The sequence below is a fragment of the Leptonychotes weddellii genome, chromosome 6 (genome assembly GCF_054177405.1).
Source record: "Leptonychotes weddellii isolate Sample4059 chromosome 6, ASM5417740v2, whole genome shotgun sequence".
Classification (NCBI taxonomy): domain Eukaryota; kingdom Metazoa; phylum Chordata; class Mammalia; order Carnivora; family Phocidae; genus Leptonychotes; species Leptonychotes weddellii.
In genome coordinates this window covers 133747109-133757929 of record NC_138374.1, presented here as the reverse complement: position 1 = coordinate 133757929, position 10821 = coordinate 133747109, and the positions used below count along the sequence as shown (strand labels likewise).

The 10821-nt window shown below is 44.6% G+C and overlaps 1 protein-coding gene across 2 annotated transcripts in view; it reads left to right on the top strand.

The window, feature by feature from the left end:
• Positions 1-10821, top strand: part of PCP4L1 (Purkinje cell protein 4 like 1) — a 21133-nt gene that overhangs the window by 7820 nt on the left and 2492 nt on the right. Inside the window, exons 1-2 of one of the 2 annotated variants that reach the window (XM_006744422.3) lie at positions 7854-7934; positions 8325-8404. The exons of the other annotated variant lie outside the window; for it this stretch is intronic. Coding sequence (XP_006744485.2) covers positions 7919-7934; positions 8325-8404 — 96 coding nt within the window. The 5' untranslated portion in view covers positions 7854-7918. Of the gene's footprint in view, positions 1-7853; positions 7935-8324; positions 8405-10821 lie in introns of those variants that run through there. 2 annotated transcript variants of the gene reach the window in all.

The following is a 10821-nucleotide window of genomic DNA, read 5'->3' as shown; positions in this document are numbered from 1 at the left end:
GAAGGCAGATGCTTAACGACTGAGCCACCCAGGCGCCCCTCCCTTGACCTATTCTTATATATAACCCAGAGTTACAATCCTTGAAAACAATAACTATTTCAGGGCGCCTGGGTGGCTCAGTTGGTTAAGCGACTGCCTTCGGCTCAGGTCGTGATCCTGGAGTCCCGGGATCGAGTCCCACATCAGGCTCCCTGCTCAGTGGGGGGTCTGCTTCTCCCTCTGACCCTCTTCCCTCTCGTGCTCTCTGTCTCTCATTCTCTCTCTCTCAAATAAATAAATAAAATCTTTAAAAAAAAAAAAACAATAACTATTTCATATATGCTAGGCATTTTACATATATTGTCTCCAGTTCTTTTCACCCTTCGAAATAGTATATTAGCCTTTTCTGCAGTGAGAGATTTGAGCACAGCAAGGCCAAGTGCTTTACCCAATGTCCCACAGCTAGGGATGGCAGAGCTGGGATTTGAAGAGGGTCAGTGCAAATCCAGGATATGAAACCAGATCTGTATAGCTCTACCTAATATGCCGTGGTGCTCCTCCCAGGAATTTGAGGCTCGCGAAATTTTCATTCACATAAATATGGAGTACCTACTCTATGCAAGACATAGGTTGTTGTTACCATGATATACAAATAAACGGTAACTGTGGACTTTGCTTTGAAGGGAATGGCAATCTGGTGGGTGAGGAGGGTGACGAAGGAAAGGCAAATACACAGTAGCTCTTATACAGGTAATAGGAAATACACTTCTAGAGAAGTTCTCCTTCATCCTCAGCTCCTTTTCAGGCCCATAGGCTGAGCTGAGGAAAAGCAGTGACCTGGCTTCTGGTATCTTCACCATCTCCGAACCGGTGATGCTGAGGCCCTCAGCAACCTGGAAACAACTTTGATTTCAGAAACCTAGATGCAGTGGCAAAAAGAACAGAGTGGGGGCGCCTTTCAGTCATCCCACAAATATGGGGTGCATATCATGTGTAAGGCCTTTGCTAGACCCTGGGGGTACAGCAGTGAAGAAGATACATAGAGCCCCCACCTGCAAAAGAACTTGCACAGAAATGGAAGAGAATACATTCAGTATCTAACCACGGAATTAATTTAGTTACACGAGTAATAAGTGCTGTCAAGAAGAAATCTGGGTGCTATTAAAACATAACTAAGGCTCTAGATGGGACGCCTGGGTGGCTCAGTCAGTTAAGTGTCTGCCTTCAGCTCAGGTCATGATCCCAGGGTCCTGGGACCGAGCCCCACATCAGGCTGCCTACTCAGTGGGGATCCTACTTCTCCCTCAGCCTGCTGCTCCCCCTGCTTGTACTCTCTCTCTCTCTGACAAATAAATAAATAAAATCTTTAAAAAAAATGAAGGCCCTTGCTGAATCTGGGGAGCTGAGAAGAGCTTCCTGGGAGGAGCCCTTGAGGGGAGCTCTGTAAGATAAGCAGGAATTAACTAAATAAATAACTAAAAAAAAGAGAACCATGTGCCAAGGTCCTGAGATGGGAAGGGACAAGGTATGTTCCAGAGACAAGGTTACTGAAGTAATCAGAGGCTGCAAACGTAGGGCCCTTATGACCACATTAAGGATTTTCTTTATCCTAAGGGCATCGGTAACCACTTGGGCTATTGCAGTGGTCCACGTAGGAAACAGCTGTGTGAGGGCCGTCTCAGTGGGGAGAAGTGAATGGAGTAAGAGATGGGAGATAAAGTTAACAGGAGTTAACACCCAACTGGTTATGCAATGTGACGGGAAGAAGGTGTGAAGGATGCTTTCCAGGTTTCTGGCTTGTACAAGTAGATGAGATAGAGAATATTTGCAGAAGATTAGGTTGGGTCAGTAGAATTATGAATCCAGTTTGAGACACATGGAGTTTGAGGTTTGTTTTTTTTTTAAGATTTTTTTAAAGATTTTATTTATCTGAGGGAGAGAGAAAGAGCATGTGGGGGGGCGGGCAGCAAGAGAGGGACAAGCAGACTCTATGCGGGGCTCAATCCTACAACCCTGAGATCATGACCTGAGCCGAAATCAAGAGTCGGTCACTTAACCGATGGAGCCACCCAGGTGCCCCTAAAGTTTGAGGTGTCTGTAAAACATCCGGTGCAGGTGTTTTAGAACACGAAGGAGAGGTCTGGGATAGAGATGTGCATTTGAGCCCTCAGTGGCCTGGTGTGCTGCTCCGTGTGGTAGCCACTAGCTACATGTAGCTGTTCTCCTTATTAATTATTTAATGAACAATGATTGACTTATTGATTAAAATTAAATAAAATTATCAATTTTATTCCCCGGTTGCACTAGCCACATTACAACGTATTCAACAGCCGCAAGCATCTAGTGGATGCCATACATCAGACAGCACAGGTAGAAAACATTTCGATCATTGCAGAAAGTTCTATTGCAGTTCTACTGCACACTTCTTCTGTCATGGGCCAGATACTAAATATTTTTCGCTTCGTGGACCATATGGCCTCTCTTGCAACTATTCAGCTCTGCTGATGTGGTGCCAAAGATAAGACGTAAACAATGGGTATGGCTGCAAAACTCTATTTACAAAAACAGGCTAGAGGCCAGATTTGGCGGGGGGCTGTGGTTTGTCAACCCCCATGCTACTGGACGGAGCCGGTATAAATGATAACAAGTCATAGGTACAGATAGGATCACCTAGGAAGAGAGAACAGAAGGGAGCCTAGCTCTAAACCTGGAGAGTCTCCAATACTTAAACATTGGGAAGAAATGCCCAGAAAGGTAGGAGAAAATCAGGGAAAACTATGACGCCTCAGGAGCCAGGGAAAGAAGATGGGAGAAGAAGGTGACATGACTGAGCGTCAAATGCCTCAAGAGGTCAAGCCAAATGGAGCTTGCCCCTTTGCATTTGACTTGGTATCAGAGAGAGTATTGGTTATCAGAGAGAGCACTGGAATTTCTGGGAGTAGGAGGGCGGACAAGTGAGGCTGAAGTGGGGTGGAGAGTGTGGGAGCTGAGGAAGTGGGAGACAGTAAGTGTTCAGAGGGCTCAGCTATGAAGAGAAAGGAGCTGGGAGAGGCCTCTGCCCCCCGCCCTGTACACCTTTCTCCCCTGCCTTTCTAAGTGCTCCTTCTCAGTCTTGGCCAGCCTCTTGACCTCTCCTTCGCTGTTTTTCACACTTAAAACATTAAGGTATAATTTCTATGCAGTAAAATGTGCCCTTATCAGTGTATAGTTCTGTGAACCTTTTTTTTTTTTTTTTAAGATTTATGTATTTAAAAAAGATATTATCTTTGAGAGAGGGAGAGACAGACAGGGTGTGCAGGGGGAGGAACAGACAGAGAGGGAGAGTGAGAATCCCAAGCAGACTCCCCACTGAGCACAGAGCTGACGTGGGTCTCAATCTCATGACCCTGAGCTCATGACCGGAGCCCAGATCAAGAGTCAGACGCTTAACCGACTCAGACTCAGCCACCCAGACGCCCCCGGTCTGTGAACTTGACAAACATGTAGTCATGAAACCACCACCACAATCAAGATACAGAGCAGTTTCATCATCCCCAAATTCCCCACTTCCCCTTTGTAGTCACCCCTCCTGTGACCTCAGCCTTTATCAGGCACTGAATTGATCTTTCTGCTTTCGCTATAGTTTTGCCTTTACAAGAATGTCATAAAATTGGGTCTTGCTTCTTTCACTTAGCCTCATGCTACTTTTTTTTTTTTTTTAAGTAAACTCTACTCCCAACGTGGGGCTTGAACTCACGACCCAGAGATCAGGAGTCACATGCTCTGCTGACTGAGCCAGCCCGGTGCCCCTAGCATAATGCATTTGCGGTTCATCCACATGGTTGTGTGTATCAGTAGTTTATTCCTTCTTTTAATTGCTGAGTAGTATCATATAGTATGGATGGACCACACTTTGTTTATCGTTCCTCAGTTGAGGGACATTTGGTTTGTTTCCAGTTTTTGGTGATTATAAGTAAAGCTGTTAGAAACATTCACTTACAGGTTTATGTGTAGAGGTTTTAATTTCACTTGAGTAAATACCTAGGAGTAGGATTGCTGGTGTTAGCAATAAAGGTGTGCTTAACCTGCCAAAGTAGCTCCACCATTTTGCATTCCCAGCAACGATGTATGAGAGCTCCAGACACTCCATATCTTTGCTAGCACATGGCATTATCATTTTAAAAGAACCATTCTAATAGGTATGTAATGGTATCTCAGTGTTATTTTAATTTGAATTTCCCAAATGACTAATGATGTTATATATCTTTTCTTGTGCTCGTTTGTCATCCATGTATCTTCTTTGGTGACATGTCCAAATATCCTGCCCATTTTTGCAAATTGCATTCATGTTACCAGGATTTGAAAGCTCTTTATATATCCAGGATACAAGTCCTTTGTCAGATATATGATTTGCAAATATTTTCTTCCAGTCTGTAGCTTGTCTCTTCATTCTCTTAGGAATGTCTTTCAAAGAGCAGTTCTTGTTAAAAATAGAGCTACCCTATGATCCAGCAATTGCACTACTAGGTATTTGCCCAGAGGATACAAAAATACAGATTCAGAGGGGTACATGCACCCCAATGTTTATAGCAGCATTATCTATACTAGCCAAACTATGGAAAGAGCCCAAATATGCATCGACTGAAGAATGGATAAAGAAGATGTAACGCATATATATATATATATGCTTTGCTACTTCTTAGCCGTATGACTCTCTCTCTCTCTATATATATATGTATATGTATATATATATATATAAAATGGAATATTACCCATCAAAAAGAATGAAATCTTGCAATTTGCAATGACGTGGATAGAACTAGAGTGTATTATGCCAAGTGAAATAAGTCAGTCAGAGAAAGACAAATACTATATGATTTCACTCATATGTGGAATTTAAGAAACAAAACAGATGAAACTGTGGGAAGGGGGGAAAAGAGAGAGAGAAGGAAGCAAACATAAGAGACTCTTAATGATACAAAACAAACTGAGGATTGATGGAGGGAAGTGGGTAGGGGATGGGCTAGATGGGTGATGGGTATTAAGGAGGGCACTTATGATGAGCCCTGGGTATGTATGTAAGTGATGAATCACTAAATTCTATTCCTGAGACCAATATTACACTATATGTTAACTAACCAGAATTTAAATAAAAATTTGAAAAAACAACAAAACAAAACAAAGAGCAGTTCTTAATTTTGACAAGGTCTAATTTATAATTTTTTTCTTTTATGAATTCTACCTTTGGTATGTCTAAGAAATCTTTGCCTACCCCAAGGTTTCAAAGATTTTTTTTTCTGTATTTTCTTTTAGAAGTTTTATAGTTTTAGGTTTTGTATGCATTTGGAGTTAATTTTTGTATGAAGTGCAAGGTTTAGATTCAGTTTTTTTGGTTGTTGGGGGTTTTTTTGCATATGGCTATTCATATTTTTTGAAAAGATCCCTCTGACCTTTAAATATTGGGGTTCCTCAATGCATGGTCCTAGGCCTGCTTCTTTTCCCTCTAATGGTAGTTGAAGAAGGAATTCAGATTGAGGAAGCCTTCTTTTCCTTTTTTAAAAAGAGGGAGAGGTTTTATATACGAGAGTGAGGGGAGTTGATTGTAAGGACTCCTGAGAAGGAGGAAGGAGAATGGGATCTTAAGCTCAGATGGAAGGACAGGAATTCATCCAAATGCTGATGAATGCCCTGGGAGGAGGTGTCATCCAGGGAAAGGGAGGCCGTGGCCATGTCAGATCCCTCTCGGCACTCTCCAAGCCTTTCTTTAGGCTAACAGGCCTTACCTACCCTTTTCCTCCTTCCCCTGTGCGGAGGGAGAGTCCACAACTTCGAACTGCAGAGGAAACAAGGGTATACTCACAGGGGCCCGGCAGCCACCGCCAGGATGACGGAATGGAACATTGTCAGGCCCAGAGGTGAGGAGAGAAGGAATATAGGAAGGTAGGCAAGGGGAAAAAGTAGGGCCCTTTGGGGAAAGGCGAGAGCAGATGGGCCTGAGGGTTGCTAATTAGTGTTTGGTGCGTGTTGAGAAGTGAGAAACATTGAGTCCTGTGTGCGCGGTGAGGCTGAACTGAACCAAGCTCCAAGCTCACTAGAAACGTGGAATAGCAGACCTGAATGTGGGTGAGGGAGTCATTTGGAATGGAAACCAGTGGGATGGTCCTACCCACAGAATTCTCAGAATCTGAAGGGCTAGCATCTGGCCCTGGGAGTGACGAACATACCCTCAGGTGATAGCTGTCGCCCAGAGGTCAGCCTAGTGTGTGCCAGGAGGCCCACCGAACACATGTCGAGATAAAAGGCAGAATCAGGGTTCTGAGTCAATAGGCATGGTCTGGGATCAGGTTCTGTAATAACAGGTAAGATTTCCCCATAATGGGCGGACATGTTCCCGGTAGAGCACACGTGAAGAAAGTGCTGGGGACTGTGGATTGAGAGTGGGAATGGTAGGAAGTCACGATCCCTAGGACTTTCCTTCCTACCTTCCTTCCTTGGCTAGACTTGAGGAGATAGCATAGCATGGTGTTCAAACGCATGGACTCTGGAGTCAGACTGTCCCTTTTGTTTTTTTTTTTTAAGATTTTATTTATTTATTTGACAGAGAGAGACACAGTGAGAGAGGGAACACAAGCAGGGGGAGTGGGAGAGGGAGAAGCAGGCTCCCCGCTGAGCAGGGAGCCCAATGTGGGACTCGATTCCAGGACCCTGGGATCATGACCTGAGCTGAAGGCAGTCACTTAACCGACTGAGCCACCCAGGCGCCCTTTTTTTTAAGATTTTATTTATTTATTTGGAGAGAGAGAGCATGAGAGGAGGGGCAGAGGGAGAGAGAGAAGCAGACTCCCCACTGAGCAGGGAGCCCGACGCTCCATCCCAGGACCCTGGGATCATGACTCGAGCCAAAGGCAGACGCTTCACCGACTGAGCCACCCAGTGGCCCCATGGAGTCAGACTGTCTTGATTCAAATTCTGGCTTTGCTACTTCTTAGCTGTATGACCGTAGGCAAGTTAACGAACCTCTCTTACCTCAGTTTCCATGCCTGTAAAATGAGAATAGTTACAATAGCCCTCTTATGGGGCTGTTATAATGACTCACGTGCCAGTGTTTATGAAGTGTGTAGAGATGTGACTGGCACGTAGAAGGTATGACACTTGTGGTTATTAACAAGGCCAGGGGAGGTGGCTTGCTGCAGTCCGGGATCTCTTCGTGTTCTCCTGCTGAGTCCTATGAGGAAAAGGGAGGACTTGCTAACCCACTTCACTGTTGTTATTACAGGTCAGAAGAGCTCAGTGTTGAAAGAAGCAGAAGAGCCCCTGAGAGTTTGTAATCCATACCTGGCTAGGATGTGAGGCAGAGAGAGGCTGAGAAACCCTCCCTGGTCACAGCTCCTGTGGGTTAGCATCGATCCTGCGGAGGTGTGAGTTTGTGGGAGAGATGCTCTTACGGAGCATGTGGTATCTGGTTCACCCAGAGCGGACCTCCGTGCCTCCTTGGTTTACCCACAGTGCAGCTAGTCTGATTGCTTACAGGTGATGTACCAGAGGACCTTGATTCATCAAAAATCGCTGAGTTTCTGGAAAACAAACAGAGGGTTGGGGCAGAGACCAGGGACCAGGAAAGGGCTGAGAACTATAGAGAGTGTGGGAGCTAACAACCTGTGATCTAACCATCCCCACCCCCAACCTCAGCAAATCACCAAAAACTAAATCTAGAAATCCCGTGTTCTGAGTGGCTATTTTGAGAACTGGCTGGAGAGGGGGGAGGGAGGAGGGGCAGGAGGTAGAAGACTCAGCATAGTGCTTTTCAGCAGAAGGTACGAGGGAGATTTCAAGGGGGCATGGTGAGCAATAGGGGTCTTCTCCTCCTTATAGCACCCTTTTCTGGTCTCCCCAGCGCCCTCTCATACATTTAAGCCAAATGGAGCTGGGAAGCCCTGGAGGACCAGACAGCAGCTGAGCCATGACTCCATTCCAGGGTCGGTAATGTCAGGGGATACTCAGGAAGGGGGACAGCCTGCTGGGTGGAGGGAAGCGTGGCCCGGGTGGTTCTGTCCTGACACATATTCGGGCTTGGGGGATGCTCAAGATTAGCTGACCCGAGAAGCAAAGTAGAGGAAGAGACAGCCATCGGAGGGGAGATATTTAGAATTGGGACCAGATTTTCCTCCAAAGGGGAGGGGCTGGGGTGAGAGAAAAGAGTCGGCGGATTAAGGGAACAGGCTTAGAGTCAGACAGAGGGATAACAAAGCAAGGTCAGAGTCTCGATTGCTGGCAATCGAGAAAGTAGGATTTAAAGTCAGAGATCATGGGACTATAGAATTCGCGTCTTGACCCCTGACCCTCTTGTCTGGACTATCGACTGTTAGCCTATTACCCATCCATGGCCTGCTTTTGCGGTATGGGCGAACCTCTTGTGATGACGGCGTACCAGAGTGGAGCGTGTCAAGTAGGTGACTGCTGGGCCATTACATCAATCGTGTGCAAATAAATAAATAAATAAATAATGACTATGACCACAGGAAGATCATGGGGGAAGAAAGCAATGACCTGCTGGTCTCCCAAGAATCTCAGGAACAACCTTTCTTTTCATGGATCCTTTCTTTTGGTCAAAGGGGGACTAGCAAGAATTCCATAGAGTTTCGGGAACACTTTTGTGAATGTTCTTCCAGATTTTTAAATAGATAGGTAGATAGATAAGCAGTCTATATCTTTTACAAAATTGGATCATATCAATCTACATCTACTTTTAAAAATAATAATTTTGTTTTACTTTAAATTAATATTTTCTTTTTTCCCCCTAACTTTTTATTAGAAAAAATGTACTGGAGTTGAAAGAATAATAGTTCAGTGCGCATCCATATGCTTTTCACCTAGATTCAATCATTATTAGCACGTTACCATATTTGGGCGAGCATGTGACAATATTCCATCTTGTGGGAATAGTAGAGCTTGGTGGTTTGAATGTGGAGTCGGCTGCTCTGGGTCCCAAAGCCAGTTCTGCTGGTTTCTAGCAGTGTGGCTTGACCTTGGACAAGATCTTTAGCATCTCAAAGCCTGTTTCCTCAACTATAAAATGCGGATGATACCTCGGAAATTTCAGAGGATTCAATGGGATAATGTTGAGCATGTAATAAATTCTCAGTAAATATTGTTTGGGTACTTGTCTTATCTCTTCACTCAGCCTGGAAGTTAGGGACAATCTCTTAACTGGTTTCACTTTAAATCCATGTCCATTACCCTCATGTGGGCCCTAAATGCTGCCTGGTAATCCTACCTACCATGTCTCATCGTTCACTCTCTTACTTTCTTACATGATTATCTCACTCTTTCTCTTTTCTCCTCAAACCTTTTTTTTTTTTTAATATTTTATTAATTGATTTGAGAGAGAGAGAGAACACAAGCAGGGGGAGCAGCAGACAGAGGGAGAGGGAGAAGCGGGCTCCCTGATGTGGGGCTCAATCCCAGGACCCTGGGATCATGACCTGAGCTGAAGGCAGACGCTTCACCGACTGAGCCACCCAGGCGCCCCTAAAGTGATTTCTTAGAAACAGGTCAAACCATGTTCCCTCCGCCCCAAACTTTGTAATGCTTTTCCATCAACTCAGAAAAAAGTCCAAGCCTTTGCTCTGGTCCAGAGATATTCATATTCTGGCCACCCACCCAACTTCATTTCTTCTGCTCTCTCCCTTATTCACTCAGCTCCAGCCATGGTGGTTTTCTTACTCTTCCTTGAACATAACCAGGCAAAAAACCTGCTTCAGGGACTTTCCACCTCATGTTTCATCTGCTTAGAAGGCTCTTCTCCTACACACTGACAGGGCTTCCTTTTATATGTTACTGAAACCTCTGCTCAAATGTCACTCATCAGAGAGGCCTTCCTAGACGGCGCTGTTTTATTTTCCTTCTTGGAACGTGTCACTAGCTGGCATAGTTGTTTAATGAGTTCAGGAACTTTATTTTGCTCACTGCTGTGTCCCCAGTGTCTAGAATAATACTTGGCATGTATGAGGCGCTGACATCTTGGTTGAATAAATGAATCTCGTGTTTCTTCTATACCCTATAAGTGCATAGAACAAAACACAAGTAAGTGGCTGATAAATATTTACCAAAATCGGGTCTAAATGGCATAATCTACATAACATAAACTGGATTCTATCAGCTTATTAAAGCAGAGCCCTGATATCTGGCAGTCATTCAACCAAGGTTTGCATCGGTAAAATGAGGGAGAATGCTGTATACTCCACTGAACTATTCTAAGGATGCGATGGCAAAACCTTCGTGAGAAGCCTGTATTTTAGCAAATAGCAAGTACTCAAATTGTGAAATGAGTAAACAGACTCCAAGGGTACCTAGGAGCCCACAGGCGTGACTCTCTCTCAAGATCAAGTGTACCTTGAGATAGGAATGTCCAGATGGAGCAGCTCTATTGGTATAATTCCAAGGAAGGGGAATTCCTATTATTTTAAATTTAACTCTCCATCTGGACAGAGAAGCTAGAAAAAAGCACACATATCAGTTGATTAATCCAATTTCAAATTCATGGCCATGACCTTAGGAGGGGCCCCAGTGCTTCCCAGCAATGGGAATATTACTGTTCCCTAGTTCATTCACTTTCCTACTTTGCTTAAATGAGTATTTCATACTTTCTTTCCCCCTTCTTTCCTTCAAGACCTCTTCCCTCCTCCTCTTGGATGATGACCTTGTTACCTATTTTACTTCAAAAACAGAAGCAATGAGAAGAGACCTTGCAAATGTCCCCACCTGCCTGCCTCTGGGCCTATAAGATCTGCCTTCCCTCCAGTTACTGTGGGTGATCTGTGCTTAGCTCCTGTTCAGGGCTACCCACTATTTAGGCACTAGATC